At 32.9% G+C, this 24,490-nt stretch overlaps 4 protein-coding genes across 4 annotated transcripts; 3 read left to right on the top strand and 1 right to left on the bottom strand.

The window, feature by feature from the left end:
• Nucleotides 1-873: 873 nt before the first annotated feature.
• On the top strand, nucleotides 874-7,281 carry LOC125821266 (two-component response regulator-like APRR9). The gene is made up of 8 exons (XM_049500684.1): nucleotides 874-1,262; nucleotides 2,712-2,873; nucleotides 2,956-3,086; nucleotides 3,177-3,320; nucleotides 3,775-3,877; nucleotides 3,956-4,358; nucleotides 5,941-6,658; nucleotides 7,156-7,281. Exons 1-8 carry the CDS (start codon nucleotides 1,127-1,129, stop codon nucleotides 7,279-7,281), a joined length of 1,923 nt encoding a protein of 640 aa, XP_049356641.1. The 5' UTR covers nucleotides 874-1,126.
• A 1,328-nt stretch (nucleotides 7,282-8,609) lies between these two features.
• Nucleotides 8,610-9,780, top strand: LOC125821304 (NDR1/HIN1-like protein 1). Its single transcript, XM_049500719.1, has 2 exons — nucleotides 8,610-9,098; nucleotides 9,331-9,780. The coding sequence occupies exons 1-2, from the start codon at nucleotides 8,688-8,690 to the stop codon at nucleotides 9,601-9,603; spliced, it is 684 nt and encodes a 227-aa protein (XP_049356676.1). The 5' UTR covers nucleotides 8,610-8,687; the 3' UTR covers nucleotides 9,604-9,780.
• A 1,048-nt stretch (nucleotides 9,781-10,828) lies between these two features.
• LOC125821308 (protein CURVATURE THYLAKOID 1B, chloroplastic) lies at nucleotides 10,829-12,962 on the top strand. Its single transcript, XM_049500723.1, has 6 exons — nucleotides 10,829-11,230; nucleotides 11,784-11,911; nucleotides 12,009-12,095; nucleotides 12,200-12,262; nucleotides 12,520-12,557; nucleotides 12,666-12,962. Exons 1-6 carry the CDS (start codon nucleotides 11,062-11,064, stop codon nucleotides 12,721-12,723), a joined length of 543 nt encoding a protein of 180 aa, XP_049356680.1. The 5' UTR covers nucleotides 10,829-11,061; the 3' UTR covers nucleotides 12,724-12,962.
• A 2,107-nt stretch (nucleotides 12,963-15,069) lies between these two features.
• Nucleotides 15,070-17,667, bottom strand: LOC125821288 (caffeic acid 3-O-methyltransferase 1-like). Its single transcript, XM_049500705.1, is given in 5 exon segments — nucleotides 15,070-15,520; nucleotides 15,892-15,941; nucleotides 15,944-15,955; nucleotides 16,182-16,492; nucleotides 17,117-17,667. Coding segments are annotated over 5 exon segments (1,089 nt in total). The 5' UTR covers nucleotides 17,536-17,667; the 3' UTR covers nucleotides 15,070-15,223.
• Nucleotides 17,668-24,490: the final 6,823 nt, after the last annotated feature.

Genomic DNA, 24,490 nt, shown 5'->3' with positions numbered 1-24,490 from the left:
AGGTTACTCCTACCTTATCTAGGATGACCTCATTTCTAATTTTATTGTTCCTAGTATGCCCATGTATCCATCTCAACATCCTCATTTTCTCAACACACATCTTTTGAATACGAGAGTTCTTAATTGGCCAACACTTTGCATGTTAATGGTCCAACCACCACTCTATAGAATCCTTAAGTTTTGATTGTACTTTTTTTTTATCACACAAGACTCCGGAGGCAAGCATTCTCTCCATCCGCGCCGTACCAATACGATGTGTGATATCGTTGTTGATGTCCCCACTAGCCTAGATAAGAGACTCAAATTACTTGAAATTCTCTTTCTTGGGGATAGGTTGTGTGTCAAGCCTCACTTCCACGTTTAACTCATGCATCACTATATAAATTCGCACTCCAAATATTCTACATTGATCCTGCTCAACTTGAACCTCTTAGATTCCAGAGTTTGGTCTCCACACTTTCAACCTAATATTACATATCCGCAAATTACATACACTAAGGCACCTCATCTTGAATATATACCACTTCAATTAATCCATCAATAAGATAAACTAAAACGGGTTAAAAGCTTATTCATGATACAACCCCATTTCAATATTAAATTTTATAACAACAATATATTCAATTTGATTTTAGTAGTTAAATACAAATAAGACTTAAATTATCTAATTTTTTATTATTATTTTTATAAAGTAGATTGACGGTTTCCGATAGTGGAATGATGGAAGGGAAAAATAAGAGGTAAAATTATTTGTGGCCAAGTGAAATTTGTAGTATCTACCCACAGAAACGTGGCAATGGTCATTGAAAATATCTGATATTAGTAGGGTCGTTTGAGAAGGCTTTAACACCACGATTTTGAAGAAAATGATTCTATGGAAAATCAAATTTGTGGACCAAAATGGAGACAACTCATCCACTAACCAATGATGACCCGTCTTTAGATTTACATCCCTCAAATAATCTTTACCCAATTTCCACGGACAAGAATCAAGACTCATTTTTTACAAAAACCCCTTCATTCACATCTGTCCATTAGTTTTAGGCGGGCTGTTAAAGATATTTTTTCTTCAAGAAAACCAAAAGGGGTTGAAGTTTTTGACAAATATTGGATTTGGTGGTGTAAAATGGGTGAAGCATTGATGGCAGGTGAAGGAGATGGTGAATGTTTGCCAAAAATGGTGCTTAGGGTTTTATTGGTTGAAGCTGATGATTGCACTCGTCAGATTATTGCTGCTCTGCTTCGTAAATGTGGTTATAGAGGTTGGTCATATGCGGTTTCAACACTATTGCTCCTTTAATGTTCATTTGTTTCCATTATTCTTGATAATTCAGCAACAAAACTTTGTGCAACTTAAAAAGGGGTTCTTCTTTTGAAAACATGCAAGTGATCTGTTAGTTGTTGAGTTCTTCTTTTGAAATAGTCCAAAAGAACAGATTTTTGAGCAAAAACTTCTTGAAAATAGTTAATATAAACTTTCTCTTTGTTTTTAATATACTCATTTTTGTTTTTTTTTATTATTATTTTGGTATGAAGATGTCTTCAAAAAAGTTTAAACAAAAGCCACCTTTAGTCTTGAGCGACTGCACTCATTACATTAAGGTTTTGGGGTTGATAACTTGATACTAAGCTCCCGTTGAGCTATAGATTTTGAAGTTTGAAACTTGAAAAAATGAGTTTATGAAGTTGTGCTTTGACATGCATTTTGAAGTTTTGTGATGGAAGCTTGTTTTTGGTTACTTGAAAATATTTGAAGATTAGATTTTCAAAATCTACTTCCAAGATTCTTTGTGTTAGCTCCAAGTCATGTTAAGGATGGTGTTTGAGTGCTATATAGTGTCCCTTATACATAGAGGTATTCAAAATATTTACTACATAAATCACCAAAAATACATAAAATTGGTAAGTCTCAGATTGAGCTTACTACCTTAACATTTGGGTTGGATTATCTGATCTTCTACCTAAGACTTGGACAGTGATTGTAGTGTGTTTGGATATCAAGCAGATTTGAAATAGAAATGTTTCTTTATTTGTAAGGAAAATATATTTTTGTGTCCTTTTTTCCCCTTGTTTTGGGAATGGATACCTAGGATTTTGTTTAGACTTTTAGCCTGCCCGTGTCTTCTATAGTTTGTCGTCTGTAGAGCCATTTTCAGCATGAGCCTTTCAGTTACTGAGAATACAATCCTTTCTTTTACTTGTCCTCTTATCTTCAGGTTATAGCATGGAGGATATAATATCACGCTCATCCTGCACCTGGAGATTTCTAGTGGTATTATAACTCCATGTATTCCTCCTAGACTATGATTCTGCATTCGCTGATGCCCCCCCACCCTGCACCACCCCTTAAAAGAATATGGACGGATGTAATGTATCTGTTAAATTCCAACCTGCCGTGAATTTCATTGACTGATATCATGGTGGGGCTCAAGAGTATTACTTAACCTTCATATTTGATTGTTGACTAATGAAGACTTAATCTACCACATTTTACCAACCCGACATCCACCCCTTACTTTGTGCGCTTTGTAATTGGTTGCCTGAGAGGCATGTATTAACTTTATGTTTCAGCACACTGGCAATTCTTGTGGCGTGAGTGTGTACATAGCATCTTGTAAATTTTTTACACTTAGTTTTTTGGTACCAAAGAAATAATAAGTTGTGTTTTGTTTTTTGGTACCAAAGAAATAATAAGTTGTTTGACAAAACAGTTGCTGCTGTTCCTGATGGTTTGAAGGCATGGGAGACACTTAAGGAAAGGCCTCATAACATAGACCTTGTATTGACTGAGGTTGAGCTGCCATCAATATCCGGATATGCACTGCTTACTTTAATTGTGGAGCATGACTTGTGCAAAAACATACCTGTTATAAGTATGTTTTCTTGATCTCAGCACTTATTTTAATGTAATATTCACAGGGATCGTAATGCTTAATATGCCTATTTATGATGCAGTGATGTCCTCCAAAGATTCCATTAGCACAGTCTTGAAATGCATGGTTAAAGGAGCTTCCGACTTTCTCATTAAGCCTTTAAGGAAAAATGAGCTGAGGAACTTGTGGCAGCATGTTTGGAGAAGAAAAACGGTATGTAAAGAAAAGAAAACATTTGTAAATGGTTATCAAATTTAACCAATTGAATTAACACAAATTATTTTGTTTCTCTTGAATGATCAGCAAAGTGCTAGGAGCCATCCTCGGAATGAAGTTGTTGAAAACCAGAAAATTGTAGCAGCTTCTGAGAATGACACAGCAAGTAACTATTCTAGCGATAATCTGACTTCTGTTCATCGAGGAAATGACAAAGGTTGCCAGTCACAAGTAAGTGATATCTTCTGTGTTAACCTCATTTGACTGAGATGTATGAGCTCCATCATTTTGCACTTCATAGATTTTGATGTAACATGATTGATTATCTATATGTAATTTTATATGCCAACTTTAAGCTATTTTTTGTTAAAGGTCATCTTTTTTCAAGAAAATAAATTGACTAAGTGAGATAAAATGCTGATCTTCTTTTGCACTCCATGCCATCAAGTGCCTTCAGTTTTTCTGCGGATAGTTGATTTACGTCATTTTAAGTTTGACAAGTAATATACTTTCCAAAATTTATGATAATGATGCATTATGAAACCATGTAAAGAAGAACGTATTTTTAGATTAGACTGGTTTCATCGGGTTTACATAGAGATGACATATTTTGCCAACTGTTGTGCATAACTCTTGTCCCATGCCTTTCTTGTTAGCTGATAGTGTGTGTATGCCAAATATGCAGGGCGTTACAGATATTAGACATAAAGATGATTCAAATATGTGCAGCGATGGAAGACATGAAGAATGTGTTGAAAGATCATTTATGCCAGAAAGTAAACCACTAGGTATGGCGAGCTATCCTTCTTCTATCAAATTTCGGAGTTATATGTCTAAGATTTGAACTGACAAACTATCATATGTAGAAAACATGACAAACTCTGGAATGGGAACTTCTTCCGGCACTACACCTGACAGCTCAGTTGCTATTGGTTCAGAAGATGCCACTCTTTGTGCTGGACCAAGGGTTACGGCTGATGAAGTGCAGCATGGATGTTTTAGTGCAAATACGTGTACTGCTGATGAAGTTGATTGCCAGTTGAATGAACTCTATTCTGCTCCTAATACTGCTGAAGCTATTGACTTGATGGGGAATTTTGAAAATTACTTGGCTCACAGTGACGGCCATTCTCATGACAGTAGAGAAAAATCAAATCTCGCTTCCAGGCTGGATCTTTCTTTGAGAACCTTTAATCCCAGTTGCTTAAACGATGAAGCGTCGTGGGAGCAGAACATGATAAGTCATTCAAAAGCATCCGCCTTTTCTAAGTGAGTTTTGCATTTCTGTTCTTTGGCATTCTATTGTTGAATTGTCCTCTTTGCTTAGCGGATTCCTCAAATATGAAGGAACAGTTCTCCATCGGGACGAGTGCCCCAAAATTGTATCATTGTCTCTGTAGGATAGTAATATTTGTTCTCTTTAAACACAAAAAAGTGTAAATAGAGTGAGTAGCCACATTTCAACTACTGCATACTGCTGTTGCAGCAAGTTGAGATTTGTGACAATTCTTTATCAGGGGATGCTGCCTGTTTTACTGGGTTCACTTTTAACCCAGTATTTTGAGATAAGAGTGTAAATAAACATTTGAAAAATTACTAAAATTTCAACAATTATTAATTTATGAAACCATAAATTCAGTAGTGCAATGAATTCAATTGTAAAAATTTAAAGGTTGAACCAATTAAGTTTAAATTCTTTATTCTCTTCATGAATTAGTCACACTACATAGCTTATGGTAGTAGCAATTTCTCTATGACAGTTGTGATGCAATTCTTGTGGCAGGGCCGTTCATGCATATTATACAGTAGGGAGAAAACTAGTATAAGACATCCATTTAGGAAGCTATATGGTAGGCGTTGTTCCTTTCTGTTGCTCATCCCTGACTCTATTCATGGCTATTTCAGAAATCAACATCTAGAAAGTATCAAATTTACGAAGAATGTGCAGTATATTTAAATTTGAAGGCCTTTATGTGTGTGTTTTTGTTTCTAGCTCTAATTAATGACCAAACCACTGCCCAGGAAAATTTGAAGATTTGGATGGGTATCTCTTAAGGAGTTCACTATCTACTCAACCATAGTGAATGCATGTAATACTTGTATATCGTGATAGGTTATTAATTTTATCGATAGCATGAAGGAAGAAATTATTGTACAAAACTAACACAAGGGACAACCAGATATATGCTGTAAAAGTGTAGTAATTCTTTGTCCAGGAAATATTTTGAGGCTGAATATTATTATCTTGTTGTGGTATATGGTAAGAACCGCTATTAAATTCTTATATTTAAGATATACTAAACCAAGTCAAAGTATAACTGTTTGTATTCACGTTAAACGTAGCTACTCATCTTTCTTTATTAGCACTTTTAAGTTGAAACCCCAAAAGATCAAGATTGGAAATTCACCTTTACTGTTTTGAGTGTAATGAAAGGTGACTTAGAGTGTGTAATGATGCCTTCTACTTACAACGTCACAGTTTTAATGAAATTATCTTACCTTGTCACGAAAAAAGAATACTCAGGATGCCCTTATTTGCTAGTTTAGTTATTTATTGCTTTCAGGCTGATAATCTTTTTTTGAAATATTACCAAGGCTTCTCATATCCTTGATGGTCTCCCTCCCTCTAGTTACAAGTCCAATCGAATGTGTTTCTCTGCATGTCTTCTCTGTGAAAAGACGTGAGTATATTATACCTATATATGAACACTAGGACAGCAGTACCTTGCAGTGTGAACAATTGAGATAATATAGTAATTTATCTGCCTAAACTATCTTACGAAATACCTTAACTGCTTAAATTAGTTTCCAGATGCTATCTGAAAATTGACTAAACCTTCTTTTATGTCAGATATGAAAATAAGATGACGGTGCAACCTCTTTTCTCTGGATTGAGTAGCAATTCAGCTCCATTAAAGGAAGGCTCTAGTGCCTCTACTTGGCAGCATGATGCTTCATTGACTGAGAGTCAGGAAAACGAAACAGCTCTGGTTATGCGCCAACCGGGAAATTGTAAAGTATCACTATCGGGCAACCAAGTAAGCTTCATTCCAGTTGACAAGGTAAGGTTTGGAAGTATGGCTGCCAGTGACATTCACATAAATGCTTCAGTGCACAATACACAATCAGGTTCTCAACAAGTACACAGCCCTCGATCACAGTCTACACTTCCAACAAGTTCTTTGACTTATTCAACTTCCGAAGGTCAAAATATGGAGCATTACAAACAACCATTTGATGATACTACAGTTCACTCTGAGGATAATGCGGAAGAAGAAGATAACAGAAATTTAGTAACAGTTGAAAAGGCAAGATATGATATTCCAATTTGTGAATCTAGTGATTTGGGAAGTGGCGTGAAAAATAAGCTCAGTAGCTCTCATTGTGGAAGTATTTCTGATGAAGCTGTAGAAAGTTCCTTTCCAGTTGCAAGTCCAGAGAGAGCTCCTGTTTCTGAGAGTGTGAATTACAATGATAAGACAAGATCAGAGAATCACAGCACCAGCCAAAGGGAAGCAGCACTCATGAAGTTTCGGTTAAAACGGAAGGATAGGTGCTATGAGAAAAAGGTATATATAACTTTAGTGCTAGTGCCATTATCTTATTCTTCAATTCTATTACTACTACTGTTTCTTTTACTTTGGTCATCTTTACTTTTTTCCTGCCAATACTTTTCTGCCTTTATTATTTTCTTCAAACCGTTTTCTTGACCTGAGGTCTATTGCAAACAGTCTCTCTACCCCACAAAGGTAGAAGTAAGGTCTAGGTACCCCCACCCTCCCCAGACCTCACTTATGAGACCACATTGGGTATGTTGTTGTTGTCGTTGCTAGTGCCATTACTCAACTTAGATATATTGCATCAATTTTAAATGAGTACAGCGTTAACTAATCTCTATATTCTAGGTAGTTTAGTGGAAACGAATGCCATTACTATTGGTTTTTGACCTTTCATATGCTTGAATGATCAAATAGTAGACATAACTACAAAACTATTCAGAAGTAGCCAACATTTAGTTAAGTATCTTCTTTTTGTCCTTCATTATACTGATATCATTTTTGCACAGGTTCGATACGAAAGCAGGAAAAGACTTGCAGAGCAGCGACCACGAGTGAAAGGACAGTTTGTTCGTCAGCTACAAAACGGAACTCAGCCTAAGGACAAAGACGAAATGCGAATAGTCCATCAATGAGAAAAAAAATAGTTTTTAGGCAAATTAATGTAGCATAGCCATTAAGATAGATATACAAGTTTGTAGTTTTTGTGTTGTGTTATGTGTGTATGTCTTGTAAGCCTGAGAATTAGGGGATTGATGATAGTTGCAACCCAAGATGTTTCAATTTTTATTTAGTTATTGGTTTATTATGTACTTAGCTTAGTAGGTGAAACTTGTCTTGCATTTGAGAGAGTTTGAAACGTTTAATGGTGAACTTTGCAAGTATTTGTAGTTTGGGCAAGGCACTTGAGAATTCATTTGATTTGTCTATTATGTAAATATATAGTTGCACAAGAATATTTAAAGGAGAATTCTTCATGTTTTTAATACAGTATTTACCATTTCAAATATACATAAAAAAAAAATCTCTACTTAGCTTTGTCGGAAACCACCTCTCTATTTCACAAAGGTAGGAGAAAGATTTGGAAACACTTCATTCTCTTAAAATTTTACTTATGAGATTAAATTAAGTATATGTTATTATTGTTATTGTTCCAATAAAGGCATAATCCATGAACAAAAATTCAAATTTGGTTATAACTAGCAAGTAAATACATTAATTTTGAGTATGCACATTTAGACTAACTGAACTTGTCTCCGTTGTATCATTGAACACTTTTAACTTAAAAAATGATCATCCACGGCAACTCCAAAACCAAATGTCATGAAACTAAGTAGCAAAAATGGTGACAAATGTATAGCAATTCCATTTTCTAGGTGTCATCACATCATAAGACTCCACCGTTACACATAAAACAAAATTACATATTAGTCGGCAGCTACTAGCCAAGAATCTTCTTCCTAAGCTAAAGTAACAAAAAACAAAAGAATTTGCATTGAAAACAACTAGCAAAGAGAGAACCTAATTCCCTTCTTTTTTTTCTTTCATAGATTCTATCTTTTTATTCCACCTTTTCTCACCACTATCACTCAATTAACAATTCAAACACTTTGTTGTTGGTTTTAATTACACTTGATCATTTTATTGTTCATGTAAGCCTCTCTTATAGTTTTCTTTCTTTTCTAGTGGTTACATTAATGAGGTCTTTTTCTTTTCTTATCATGTATCTAACTTTATATAACAGGTCAACATCGACTTAAAAAAGCACAAATGACTTAATGTTTGGAGCAAAAGAAAAGAAAATTAAGACAAGTATACAAGATTAGCTAGAAGAAATTTTGAGGTGAGCTTTTTTTTTTTTTTTTTTTTAATTTATAAAATCTTCTTCTACTAGTTACTAGTTAGTGCTTTTATTAATTGGGAAAATTTACTTTCTTTTTCGATATGTAAAACTTATATACAGGTCAACATCGACTTAAGAAGCATCAAGCAAGTTCTAAGTGGAACTAATTAATTTGTAGAGAATATTAATTAAGACAAAATGAGTGATTATGACCAACAAAAGATTCAAAATGAAAGTGTTGGTTATCCTCAAAAACCTTCTCCTTTACCATCCTCTAATGATCCAAGAAAATATCCATCATCACCTACAAGAAGTCCAGCCAAAACTTTGTGCACTTTCTTGTTAATTTTAGTCATCTTGGCTGGCCTTGTTGTGCTCATATTATGGCTAGTTTATAGACCCCACAAGCCAAATTTTAGTCTAGTTGGTGCTGCCATATATGATTTAAATGTAACATCCCCTCCTTATATGTCAACCACCATGCAATTCACAGTGTTGGCAAGAAATCCAAATAGGAGAGTTAGATTAGATTATGGCCAATTTTCAGCTATTGTTTACTACAAGGGTCAAGCAATTACACCTCCAGTGGTGCTTCCACCTTTATTTCAGGTACTCTATCCGTTTCAATTTATTTGTCTGAGTTTGACTTGATACAAAATTTACCAAAATAAATAAGACTTTACTTTTTATTGTGACGGAGGGAATACAAGTTGTTTTCGCCCATATAATTATTGTATATTTGCATATAATCATTGTGTATATATGTATATATACCGTGAATAAATCCCTAGCCAAGGCTCGCACAGAACCATGAGTTAATTTTGGACGTATTTAATTTCAGAAAACAAAAAGCACGGTGATATTATCGTCGTTGATAAGAGGTGCATCGGTACCTGTGTCGGTGGAAGTAGCAAATGGATTACTGATAGATGAAGTTTATGGAGTTGTGGGATTGAGACTAGTTCTTATGGGGAAAATGAGATATAAAGCTGGAATTGTAAAGACTAAACACTATGAAGTTTATGTCAAATGTGACATGTTGGTTGGGTACAAAAAGGGATTTATGGGTCAAGTTCCTTTGCTTGGTTCTCCAGATTGTCAACTTGATTTATGAAGTTTTTTTTTTTTTTTTTGAGAATAAAAGAGACTTAAGTGTGTACTATGAACTTGGAGATTTGTTTCTTCTTATATCAAAAGTTGCAATGTTGTAATCATAGTTGTATGTTCTCATTCCAGCCACCCTTTAATTTGTAAGCAAAGTTTCAATTAGTGCCTCTTCTTCTTTTTACAAATTAAAGTGAGCTTTTCTTTAATAAGTCTACTCTTTTTTTAAAAGTTTATTATGCTATTGAAATGTTGGAGGGTTAGTTTGTTTCTTTTTCAACACTTCTGAATTCATTATTTTGATTCATGAATTTAGTTATTTTTATAAGTAAAATTGTAACAAATAGTAGGTGTAAATTTATAATTTTAAAAATCTAATAGGTTCAATATTAAAATCTTAAAGATTGAATTCAAATTCAAATTCTTACTTCAAAAGATAGATGTTGTTGCCTCGTGGCTCTTGTATTTATAACAGAAAATAGATAGCAAATTTCACTCGTCTTTCTTTCATCTTGCTCGCCATTCTCTCATGTATCTTACATACTAGATACATGTGAATCACTTCAGCTACATATAAATACATGTGTCTAGTGTGTTCTAATGTGATTCTCATATGTGATACTTACGAATTTCGCTCGCCTTCCTCCTCAATCTCACTCGTCTCTCCTTATTTTTGTGTATCTGGTAGCAAAAATACATGTTTCTAAGTGTAAGATATGTAAAAAACTCTTGATTAGTAGTAATATACATAATATTTTAAAAGTATAAATAATTATAGTATATATAGTAGTGAAGTATGACTAATTATGTAGTTTTTTCAATATTATAGATGTGTAGATATACTTATCATACATATAAATACAATGTATTTTATTATTATTATGCTTGTGAATACAATATATTCGCTACAAAAATATTATATACGTGCGAATACACTTGTTATGTACACGAACATAGTGTAGTTCACTATTATTAATTTATTATGCACATGAATTAGGTCATATTCTATTACATAGATATTGTATAGACACTAATACACGTTCACTATTATTATGCGTACAAACTATGTTTCGTAATTAAGCAAAATCTCATTATCTTTTTTTAAAAAAAAATAAAATCTAAATAGAAATAATATCAAACAAGTACATTTAAGAAAACCCAAATGTCCAATGAAATAGCACCATAAATTCCCTATCCAAAGCAGATGATGATAGGGTTCATCCCACAAAGGCATAAATGGGTGGTTCTTAATACTTTTGAGAGCTCCAAGAAATCTTACATTTCACTATTGACAATAAATATTTTTCAAAATATCCCAAATTTTATTTTTTCAGAAAAGATATACGTAATATTTTCTTCTTAAAATTCAAAAATTAGCCATTTATTTGGTACTCATCAGGAAAAGAAATCTTGTTTACTATTTTTTTTTATTTTGGGAGTTTTTGATTTTCAATTAAGTGAGAAGCAAATGGCCTCTACAACTTCCCCTTCACTTTCTCTCTCTTCTTCATCGACCCTCGTCGACGGCAAGACAACTCGTCAGTCCACTGCCGTGGCATCGTCGCAATGTGTGACACTACCCACCCTTCCGCCGCCGCCGGCCGTTCAAAGCCGTGCTGCCAGAACCACTGCTTACTGTAAGTAACATTATAACACCACTGGTTATGTTGAGCCATTTCTTCTTAAAATTGAAATGATGCACAACCGAACATTGATTTGCAAATAATATTCACTGGCCAAGGCATGACATAGATAGTAGACAGTCAATTATCTTAAAACTAGTTAATCTGATAGACCAGGAAGAGAGTGCTAGTTCAATTACCTGCTATGCAATAGACGGAGGATCTTCCAATCCTATAATAAGGAAGTAGCTTCTCTGTTGTATGGGCTGCTCCATTGATAACATAGTTTTTAAAATGTTTTGTTTATGTTGTATTATAGGACAATTTATAACAAAAGTTAGTTTGAAATTGTATAAGTCGTAAAGAAACAGACTGGATCAAGCATTCAGAAAGAATGTATAAATTAGATTGGACGAAGTAACTTGTAGTTTATACTAAAAAGTTAATAGTGTCTTTTGTTAGAGAATGTTGGCTACTCCATTCACTCATTGCCTTAAGGTTTTACGTTGGATGTTCAAATTCTTTCATACCTTTGTAATTTCCTTGATGTGGATGTGCTGTGATGCAGGTAGAAAGATTGCAAGGAATGTGGCCGCAATGGCTACATCAACTGGAGAAGTTGCCACAGCAGAGGCCACAGCTGAAACGGCAACCACTGAGCTACCATCAGAGCTTGTCCAAAAAATTCAAGAAGTTGTAAGGACATAATACGTACTACTAGCTTTTTCAACTTTACTTGTTTCTTGATTTTATCCCCCCTGAATATTGATACCTATCTGATTTCTTCTTTTAGTGGGACAAAGTTGATGATAAGTACGCAGTCAGTTCATTGGGTGTTGCTGCATTTATTCTGCTTTGGAGCTCCACTGGAGTGATCTCGGTACTGCTACTAATTGCTAACTTGGCACTTTTTTTAGTTCCATTTTAGTTCAGGTGTTGCAAACTATAACAAACTTGACAAAGGGACTTGCTTAATTGTGGCAGGCAATTGACAGGCTTCCTTTGATTCCTGGTGTTCTTGAGCTTGTAGGAATTGGTTACACCGGTGTAAGTTGAAATATTTTCACTCTTAGCCACTACTCTGTATGTTGTAACCTGAATGCTCTATAACCAATAATTACACTGATAGGGTAAAAAATAAACGTTACACTTAAGTTAAATCCTTTCTTTGAACCATATTGCATAGGCATTAGCATCAGATTTCATCAATGCTTCTTTTGGTTAAGCTTTGAACTATATAATCGATCACCATGTTATCTTGAACTCATTTACACGTTTTTGGGGGATCTTCCCTTCCTCTGCAGTGGTTTGCCTACAAGAACTTGATCTTCAAACCCGACAGGTAATTTCTGATTTTTTGTATATGAACTAGTGGAAGCTAAGTTTATTATTCATTCCTTTGTGTTCATCCTACCTTACCTCTCTTCTTATTACCTTTTGCTGCTAACAGAGAAGCTTTGATAGTAAAGATCAAGGAATTGTACAAGGATATTCTTGGGAGCAGCTAAACGGAAACAGAGTCCCGATGCTGCTGCAGAGACATGATCAAAATAGATTTCAGTTGAGCAATCTTGCAGCTTTGCTCTTCAAAATGTAAACTCTGCTTCGTTCTTTTGCTATCTTTTTATTCTAACAGAATAAAATCCAACTGAACTATGTCTATATTATGTGCTTATCTGTATATTGTCTTTTCATTTCCTCACCTTCAATATGTTTTCATTAGCAGTTGGAAGTTAATGTATATCAATGCTTTCAAGTAAATCCATATCTTTGGTAATTCAATGGCTTAAAAGAACTTGGACAATAAAACATGTTACTATGGTTATTTAGTCAATAGCTATACATTCAAATCGTTAAGAGGCAATGCCTCATCCTAGCAGGGAGATTGTTGACTACGGGCTCAGCTGAACCCAGTAACTTTGGCTCAAACTCTATGTTTGTTTCTGAAGTTAATTGAATTTGTACAAATTACTCCCAGTAACTTAAAAAGATTAGAATCTAGAACCCAACAACAACAATATATCCAGTGTAATCCCACAAATGTGGTCTGGGTAGGGTAGGGTAGGATTGAGTGTACCTAGACCTTACTCGTATCTCGTAGAGATAGAGCGGTGGTTTCCTAAAACATCTCAAAGCAGTTTGAAAAAGGAAATATGAAAATGAAAGTAGTAACAATAATGAAATAATGTGACATGGACAACAGTAAATAGCATACATGAAAAAAAAAAAAAAAGAATAGTAACAACAACGAAATGATGTGATACTGAACCACAAGAAACACAGGTGGCAACAACAATTGAAGAACAAGAAATTACGAGAATAGTGTTAGTACTATTGGCAAGAAAGTAGGAGATACGACCACCTAGCCTATCCCATAGGGAAGAAAGAGAATGCTCAACTACCAACTAACTTTCTATTCTAATTTGCGACCTCCAAACCCTCTTATCTAAGGTCATGTCCTCGGTAAACTCAAGATGCGAGATGTCCTTTTTAATCACCTCCCCCAATATTTCTTCGGTCAACCTCTACCTCTCCGAACACCCACCATTGCCAACCTCTCACACCTCCTCACAATGACATATATACTTCTCTTCATATACCAAAACCATCTCAACATTGCTTCCCTCATCTTGTCCACCGCCACCAAGGAAGCCACTCTCACTGTTTCTCGGATATCTTGATTCCTAATCTTATTTTCTATTATGCCCACACATCCACCTCAGAATCTAGAACCCATATACATAATCATAAATCTTCTATCAATTTGTTTACCAAACAGAAAAACAAACTTGTAAATCCAAATCATGTTTCTGCATGTTCTCTCCTGAATTGGCAGCAAAACAGTACTAGCTAAATGCAAAATTCTGCAGCAACCATGTAATCCTGTTTCCATACATAAGTCAATTTTTTGGATCTTTGTTCTTGAGCCAAAACACAATTGCATTGTGAACGCATAAGTTTATTGGAATTAGTTGGAGTGTCTGCCACAAAACTATGAACAAGAAACATCATTAACTCGTAGATATATTCATTTAGCTTCTCCTTCCCCACGAATGTGGAGAACAAGTTATGTCTTTAAAGCGTTTACTAACTTATGTCTTTCATATACCCCTCATGTGCATGTCTTTTTCTTTTTCATTGGCAAAGCAAATTCTTTTTGATAATAGTTAGTGGGAGACTCAAACATAGGACCTCTGCTTACTCTGATACCATGTTGAATTGTGCGATCATCTCAGCTAAATGTCTTAATGGTTTGAGATAGCACACTCTTATTTACTGAATTGTGTCTTCAACAAGTCTTATATGATGGTTGGCAGATATAAGAAAAACTACTAAGTTACCCTTTCATAAAATATATAAGAAAAGCTTAAGTTACCCTCTCAAACAAAAATATAAGAAAAACTTTTCTTTGATCGTACTTCCTCTGTTCTTGTAATGCTTCTTAACTATAAACCAAACTTTTACTAATTAGACAGCACCGTATGGATTAGTACAATTGACAGGTTCGGATTGGACGCGATCAGTCCAGAAATAACCGCCATAAAAACTTTAATCATACTAGAGTAAGTTGCCATTTTAGTCCCAACTGCCTGTATGTGGATGTGGAGACTTTCTATACCATTACTCCATCCATTTCATATTAAGTACGTGTTTCGGGCACAAAGTTTAAGAAGAAATAATAAGATTTTTAGTATTCGTGGTCTTAAACATATCATGGCATTTTTGTTTCCAAATACAAAAAAAAGTGTTAAATGAACTAAAAATGAAGGTATCACATCAAATGGAACTGGGGAATATATAAATATTACATATTAGGAATACTAGGATATCAATGAAATTTGGACAAAAGTTACAATGACATCCTCTCAAACTAGAGAAACAAACAAGTAGTAATATAAATATTATTAGGAATCAATGTCAAACATTCAAGCTGGGCTAAGTTACAAATTCCAGTCCCAGAGTGCCATAAAAATACATAATCATAAGAGCCAAGTAGGTTGTGGAAATCTACTTGTAAAATTCCATGACCCAAAAATTACAGACACAACATATTAGGTTAACGCCTTTGAATCCAGCTTCACTTGCCAATGCCCGAAACTCCTGTTCAGAACGCTCTTTGCCTCCCGGATTCTGAGCCATCATGATCAAATCACATTGTGAAACTCCAACAACTGTGGTATCAGTATCAGGTTTCACTGGCAGATTGGCCTCCACAACAATCACCTTTCCGTTGTCCGGTAGAGCTTTATGGCAGTTCTTCAGCAATTTGAGGCAGTGACCATCACTCCAGTCATGAAGGATCCACTTTTCATCAATAAACACATAATGTCCTTGTTAATCACAGGTTATAGATACCATTGGTGAAGAACAGGAATGCAAGACTATGCAAGTAGTTAAGTTCCAGCTGACACAAGTTGTATAAGACTTTTTTTTGTTTCACAAATTGGTCAACCCAAAGTTTGTGAACCCAAAAGTATTTGGATTTGGGTCCGCTAATTTGTGAAACAAAAAGAAGTCTTACATAACTTGCATCGGTTTTGTGAGGTACAGAATAAAGTTTCTTGAAGGTGTTTGACTGAACATGAATTCTAAGAAATTAAAGAAAACTTTCGACATGTAAGCCAAATATATGCACGGTACATAAATACTGCCTCTGCTAAAGATTTGGACATTACCTTCATAAAAATAGCATCTCCTTGTGGAACACTTTCAAACATATCCCCCCAACATGATCCACCCCTGCAATATTTATCATTACAAATTCAGTTCATGTTAGGAGGAATTGACAGAGCTCTACCATTTTAGAAAATCTATCGATTAAATAATCTCGTCATTATTTAAACCTCATATTATAATCTTTGTATAACTTATTTGCAAACCAAACGACCCATTGGTTTGTAAAATAAATCTAACATTGAACCAAAGTATCAAAGAACAATAAAACAAGAATTAGGAATGAAGGTACCAGGATAGGAAGGTGCATGTTGAACAACATGAGGCAAATCAAAATTAGTGCCCTTAATTGTGGGGTATTTAGATGTAATCATCTTGAGATTAACTCCGAGACCACCTCCAACATCAACCAAAGTTTTGAGATTCTCAAAACCTTTGTAATTTTCAAGTATTTTTTTCATGACAACAGTTGTGTGGTTGATCATTGCCTTGTTGAAAACATCATTGAACTTTGGGTCCAATTTTGGATATTCAAATGCATGTACACCATGCACCCTGTCAAATGGAACTCCACCTTCAAGTACTGCATCTTTTAGTTCAAACCTGTAATTTAAATTAGATAGAGAGGGTCAGAAATACAACAACTATAATTACGCCTCAGTCTCATATGGAAGCAATTAATTCCCAACCATCTAGCATTCAGTGTAATTCCACGAGTTCGAGATTGGCAACATATATACCCTAACTATATCCATCAATTTCTTGAAATTATATTGTACCCGTGATCTTTGGCAATTGAGTGGACATAGGCTCATGCAAAAGTGTTCTCTTAGCAATTTATATGCTAACTTGAATGATGTATTTGTTAACATGATAATTGTAATTAACTCACAAATTCCATTAGTCTCATGATTTCTCTAAGTTAGTGTTAACTTTGTATCATATATATGAGATCACTTCACACTTAATTAGAAATCTCCAATTCGAGCTAGGAAATGGAGCCATTCACTCTGTAATAGGCCCTATGCATCATGGATTTGCATTAGTCGGCCTAGTGAGTTTTGGATACTGGATGGTTCGACACAAAAGCTCTAATATATTCTGAATTTGTTTGGTTATACTAGGATGGACCACATACAATTGACACGATAAAAATTTGGTTGAAATTTAAGAGTCTTGTGATAAAAAAAAAAGGTAAGATTGCCGCAGTAAAAAGACAAAACTGACCAGCTGTTAATGAATACTTTATCTTGAAGCAAAGCCAACAATGGCCCCATTGATGCACCATCTTGATCACGTACAAAAAATTTCCCCACTCCCGACAGACCATAGCGCCTTTCCATCACCCCATTTCCCTCCTCAACAACAGAGCAATCGAGTAAAGAATAACTAGCTAGGACATAAAGCATCCGGTCTAGCATGGTAGCGGCATCAGAGTTCTTACAGTTAGGAATGTGAGACACAATTTCTAAAGCAGATAGTTTAGTGGCTTTATCTTTTGCGAGTATCTCAAAAACATCCAACTGGATCGTTGAGTGCAACACGAAGGGAAGCACTGACGATGAGAGTAGTTGCATGGCGTACGTGCAATTACGCTCTTCGTCTTCGGATTGTGTTGGTAACTGGATATTTGCTGTGGATCCCATGGCTGAAAAAGCCTTAGAGATGAACAAGAAATATGAGTTAAGAGTTGATGTTTTGGAGTGTTTTGTTAGGCCTCAAGATGATGTATAATGGGGTTAGAGTACCCTTTTATAAGTATCAAACCAAGAATTGTTGTTTTGTCAAAGATTGGTCATCATTGTTTTCTTGGTGGGAATATTGGTTGAATTATTAATGTGTCTGCTTCTCATTCGTTTTTGTTTTTGTTTTGTTTTTTTTCAATTGCATAGTGGTATTCTATTGGTAGCCATATGCAAAGGCGAAAGTATACCCCACTTTAAAAAACAAAGTGAAATTAATGACACTTAAAATTTTGTAGTTAACAAAAAAAATAATTTATGCTAATCTCATTTAGTTATAAATTAGTGGACGGATTATAAGAAAATTTAGCTAGGATCTATTTATGGCTGGATAAATTATATAGCTAGTTTTTTTTTTTTCTTTCTAGTAGTGGTAATGTAGTGGTTCACCTAAATTCAATAGTTCTTTTATTCAAATGTTGAGTACTCTTTCTGTTCCAGTTTATTTTAAAGCTTAAATTGTTATTAAATATAGAAATGTGTTATTCTTTTTGTTATTGATTAAAAAGAAAAGTAATCATATAAATGGAGATAGATGAAGTATATATCGCTCCCTCTATCCCATACTACACTCCTCCATTACAAAAAACATAAAAGTGTCCCTTCTCGGGTTTAGCTCTTCCGATGTGAATTTCAGCCTTTAGGGCAAAAAGCTAGACATACAATCACCTTTTGAAAAAAAGGAAAAAACTTGAAATACACTCCACAATCAGTGACAACTACCAAATACAAACCTCTAAATAAGAAAAAATTTAAAAATTAAGAACTATCCTCAAATATCTTAGCAAATCCACCTTTGATTTTGAAATGGCCTGTTATCAACTTGATTCACACGTTAGCACTTAAGCTACAGTTTGATGCTTGACACAGATTCTTACCAGGGGTGGATCTAGTAAGGCCTAAGGGGTGTCACGTGACACGATTTTGTTGAATTTTTTTGCTATATGCATATATAATTAAGATGGATATCTTATTAAAAATATTTGTCTCATATTATTTTATCACTTACTAAATAAAGATAGAATTATTAATTTTTTCTCATTTTACCCCAATAATTAATATTACCTCTGTCCACTTTTAATTGTCATAATTTCCCTTTTTAGAGTCAAACTATAAAAACTTTGACTAACAATTCACGATGTATTTTTTATCATATTGATAATAAAAAAGATGCAATTTATAGTACTTTTCATATAATTTTTGAATATCTAATTTTTTTGTTTAAAATATCAAATTAATGTAATCTAATTTAACTCGGAAAATTAGTCAAATTGACTTTCGAAAAGTGCAACATAACAAATAAAAGTGGACGAAGGGAGTATGACCTTTGGAAATTTAAACAAATTTTGAACATCTAAGAATTTTTTCATAGAATCGCACTTATTTTTCAGGTTACTAATTAATTTTACATTTTATGAAAGCTAAAACTTATAAGTAGTTATTTTTGTTTAAGAAATGTATTTTAAACCTTATTCAGTTTTAAAAAATTAATTTTGAAACTGTTAATTACTAGTAATATTATTTTTTATCTCACGTTCTTGACTGAACGAAGTAGTAGTGGGTCGCTCCTTTTCCTTCTTCCATTGTGCACAGTTGCTTCCTGTATATGTGAGTTGGTGGTATGTATAGTTATTATCTTTTTGTTTTTTAACTATTTTTTTGTGTTTACTTTTTGGATTAAAAATGCTTATGGTAAAAGAATAATATAATTTGTAAAAAAAGTTAGTGAAGCACAAGGTCCACTAAAAAAAGTGGAGAGTAGGCCACTTAACATGTGGGAAATTAGTTGGTTTACTGGCTGCTTTACTGAACAAGACAATTGTCAAACATTTTCTTTCTTCATATTTTATACCACTATAATATGTTTTCTTCACCTAACCATCATATTAACATACAATTAGTTAATTGACTCTAAGATAATTAAATACATAAAGTTTGTTTTCTCTCTTGACTTTTAATAATAGATATACAGATTCCCATTGTGTCCTCTTTAAATTCTATTTATTTACTCGTCATTACTTTATTAAAATTGTGAAAAATAAATTATGAATACAAATAATATCATAGTCTACTTGAAGTACAATATCGATATTTACAAATTTTATTTCTTTATTATATCGTTTAATATGTTCACGGATAATATGATCACATTATATATGAAGATACATTGAATGTGTGATAGATTTTTTTTTTCCTTTGATAAGTTACTGCTGAAATTTGACTACATATTAATTTACTATAATTGGACAAATATTTGTTGTAAGAGATGAATGTATTACTAACCAACCACTTCTATTTAGTGATGACTTATGAAGATACATTTCAATTTCATGTGTGTTATTTTTTTACCTTAATAAGTTATTGTTGAAATTTGCAAGAAAGAGTCTTCAACTAGACATTTTTCCTTTTTTTTTTAAATAAATAAATTTAAATCTTTGTTTGGTATAACAAAATAACAAATAAAATAAATATATTTATTCTTCTCAACCAAATCATGAAACCTCCTTTATATTATTCTTTTTCAGTCCACTTTTTCTTTGTGATGATTTAAAGTTGTTGCACCTAACATTACTAGATTTGTTTTTCAATCACTTTCTAGATGGAAAGATATCTACGTAAGGATTTTTTTTAGCTCCGTAAGTGACGTTTACCATTTTGAATGATTCTCTCTTGTCACTCTAAATAATCCTATTAATGCTAATCTTTTTTTAATTCTAAACCAAATTCCACAAGAGAAACTTCCTCACGCTACTTATTGTCCCATAACTAACTAGTATCTTGGCTAATGTGCTTCAACAAAATAGTAAAAACACTAAATAAAGAACACATTATTTTTCTGTAAAAATATCCGGCTCACAAAAGATGTAAAAATCACAACATGTACATCTACAACATTTAACCACAACTTTATTTAACCATAATGAGCCTTTCAATCAGAGATTACAAACATATGTAACATAAAAAACTGTGAACTCTAATTCTTAATAACTCACAAACCTCTCAAGATATATGTTCTCAAGTCTTTAAGTTATCCCAACTTGAAGACTATAATCAAATAACACACTAAAACTAAGATTACATCAATATTACACTCAATGAACAACTCCTAATACATGAACGCTAAAACTTTTAGCCTAACTCTACATTAGGACCTGGTTCTTCAATGTGTTCCTTCAATATTCAAACAACATTGGGGCAGTCAATTTGCTAATTGTTTTTGCTCTGTGAATGCACACCTTGTTCTGAGTGACTGCACTTCTATTTAAGCACAACTCTTCAATTCAACACATGTTTGTTTCCTTGACTTAATCAGAAGTAACCATTATTCGTTCATTGATTTTTGTACACTTGTCTTTACTAATATATGATCTTGTTACGGATTCAGCTCCTTGAAATTGTATGTATCTGTGAACTAGCTTGACTTACCCGTTTCATGTCACTTTGTCAATCATCAAAATTTTATATAACCTAGCTAACATCACTTTGAAAATTCAAGTGCTCCTCCACTTTGTATTTTATACTTCTTCTTTTTTATACTTGAATTTATAATAAATTTTATCAAATTAGGTTGCACGATAATAACATGCTCAATGACTTTTACACCGAATTGATGGCAAAAATAAGTATTCTTCCATGCATTTGAAGCCACATAGTAAGTATTTGTTGTGGGACTCTCATTTCTATAAAAAGAAATATCCTTAATATAGTATAAATGAATACAACATATCCAACGGTGATCCTTCTAGTTCCCAGCAAGTTTTAGACACTGCAACCTTATTCTAAATTGCTAAGATGAGTAAGTTTAGGAGTGCACAATGTATCTCAATCCATCAATGCCTATTTGAATTGTATTAATCCCTGACAATATGTAACTCCTATCGTCAGAGGCATACTCATATTCATATTTTTGAGAGAATGGTGCATTATTACAAAATAAGTAACGGGTTACAAAAATCAAAGACCACTAGCAGAAATTAAAAACCACTTTAAAATAAGGCAAAACATGATAAAAAGGGCTTCATTCTTCTCATAAAGTAAGGTCATATGCAATTGTTAGCCCATATTCGCTGAGGTCTGGCCCAATTATGTTGGATTCTATTCCATTTTATTTTGGAAAGTTAATTAATGGCATCATATGGTAACTTAGCTCACTAAATGGGCTCATAAAATAATCTAAGTTAACGAAATTGGCACCCGATAGTATAACTATATTCATATTTCATGCTAAAAGATTAGTATTTCATATGCTAGAACTAAACCCGTTAAAATAATTGTACAATTTCAAAAACAAATCTCTCTTCTAAAGGTTTTATCCAAATACCTTTTCAAATTTTCTCTCCGAATGTCTTATCTTTATATCTGAATTCTTATGTTGAAATTGATGAAATACTTTTTTTTTTTTTTTGGGGGGGGGGGGGGGGGGTAGATTATCATACACTCAATGGATGAATTTTTCGAAATGTTTTCTTTAAGTTCAAATTAATAATGGAAAGGAGATTTGTATCGAATGAGGTTTTCAAATCCTCATCTAATCATTGTAGATAAGGATTATTTTTTAGTAAGGTGATGAAAACGTCTTACGGAGTTTGAAATTAATTTCGGAGGTGTTTAGATATTGACTTGAGGCAGAATTGAGCTAAATTTTAGATTGAAAATTGAGGTAGATCTAAAGCCTTATACATGCATATCAGTGTATATTACATTAGATATATATTCGTGTATGTCCTATATACCATGTGTATATGAGTATATTCATGAATGGGTAAATCACATAAATATGCAATATTACAAAAATATTTACCATCTATAGCAATATAATTTTTCTAACTAAATATAACATTTTTTTAGAATTAAAAAATTGTATTGTTTATCTTCCTTCGCCTCTTTCTCTGCCCTTTTTCTCTTCCTCCTCTTCTTTTTTTATTTTTCTTCTTCTTTGTCGTCTCTTTCTGTGTCATTCTTTCTCTTCCTCCTCTTTTTTTTAATTCTTTTTTAAAAAAAATTTCATTCAAATAACTATTTTTAAATCAGTTTTTGCTCATATTTCACTATTTTTATCCAAAAACACGACGAGAAGAGGAATAGAAAAATAAAAAAATTGTACAATATCATGTTCTCAAATAGAAATTTCAAATCTTTAAAATTATAAAAACAAGAGTTCACCATTGATGGTCATTATAAAGATTTATTTTGAATTCATTATTTGAATTTTACGAATTTGTGTTCAGTTTTTTTTTTTTTATGACAAGGGAAATCCCCAGCCGCTACCCTTTGGGTAAAACTCCCGCTCCTATGCAATAGCTCGCAAACCACATAGGAGAGGTAACTCACACTAGGCAAACCTGGTTTGATGAGCTCGACCCCGTAGGCAAACCCCTTGCTTTCGCTGGCAAGGAGTTTTGAACTTGAGACCTTAGCTTGGATAGGTTGTTCCTACAAATAGTTGAAAATATCGTTTGGAGTTTATATCCCAATTTTAAGAGGGTTTGGTTAAGTTTATAATTGATTTTTGGAGAAATATTAGATTAAAACTCGAAAAAGGTGAAGTTTATGGAACGGTATTGCGATTGTATTAAAGTTGTATTAGATATATTTCATAATTGTATTAAAATCACGAACAATACATTTATAATACATATTACAAACTTCACTCCTTTTTAGTGATATCAACCAAAATAATTTAAATAACACACTTGTAATACATTTATAACATATGCAGAATACATTTGTAATACATATTGCAAACATCACTCATGTTCTTAGTGATACAAACTAAAATAATTTATAACTCACATATAATACATGTTTTATTCATGAATAATACAAGTTTAATTCATGAATAATACAAGTTTAATTCAGTCTATAGATTATTGTCTTGTCTTTCGTTAGTTACGTTTTTCATTTATTGTTAATTTTCTCTTCTAATTCAACTTTAATATTGTATAATTTATTTTTAATGCAAATTTAATTCATTTTGTAGTTTATTATTTGTTACTGTTAGATTACTTGTTTAATTCATTATTGATATAAATTTAATTCACTTTATAGATCATTGTCTGGTGTTTCATTAGTTACATTTTTTATCCATGCTTCATTCAACTTTATTATTTGTGTATGCACTTTTAATACAAGTTAATTCATTTTGCAGTTTATTGGTTGATTTATTATGATTGAATTACTTCTTTAATTCATTATTGAATCAAGTTTTATTCAGTTTACAAATCACATAATGCTCTTTCGTTTGCTACATATTCGCTTCTAATTCAACTTTAATATGTGTGTAATACATTTTTTATTCAAGTTTAATTCATTTGACAGTTTATTATGTTTCTTCATTTGTTACAATTAGATTACTTGTCTAATTAATTATTGATACAAGTTTTATTCAGTCTACGAATCGTTGACTTCTCTTTCGTTTGCGATTAGTTTTGATAGGTTGTTCCTACAAATAGTTGAAAATATCGTTTGGAGTTTATATCTCAATTTTAAGAGGGTTTGATTAAGTTTAGAATTGACTTTAGGAAATATATTGGATTGAAGCTCGAAAATGATGAAATTTACGGAACTATATCGCATTTGTATTAAAGTTGTATTAGATATGTTTCGTAATTGTATTAAAATTGTATTAAAATCATGAACAATACATCCTACATTTATAATACATATTGCAAACTTCACTCCCTTTTTAATGATATCAGCTAAAATAATTTAGGTAACACACTTATAATATATTTATAATACATGCACAATACATTTTTAATACACATTGCAAACATCACTCACATTCTTAGTGATACAAACCAAAAGTAATTTATAAGACACACATAATACATGTTTTATTCATGAATAATACATTTAT

Source organism: Solanum verrucosum, unplaced genomic scaffold (genome assembly GCF_900185275.1).
Source record: "Solanum verrucosum unplaced genomic scaffold, falcon-dt-bn FXZP01000222.1, whole genome shotgun sequence".
NCBI classification, from domain to species: domain Eukaryota; kingdom Viridiplantae; phylum Streptophyta; class Magnoliopsida; order Solanales; family Solanaceae; genus Solanum; species Solanum verrucosum.
The sequence above is the reverse complement of the archived record's forward strand: the minus strand, read 5'-3'. Positions and strand labels throughout refer to the sequence as shown.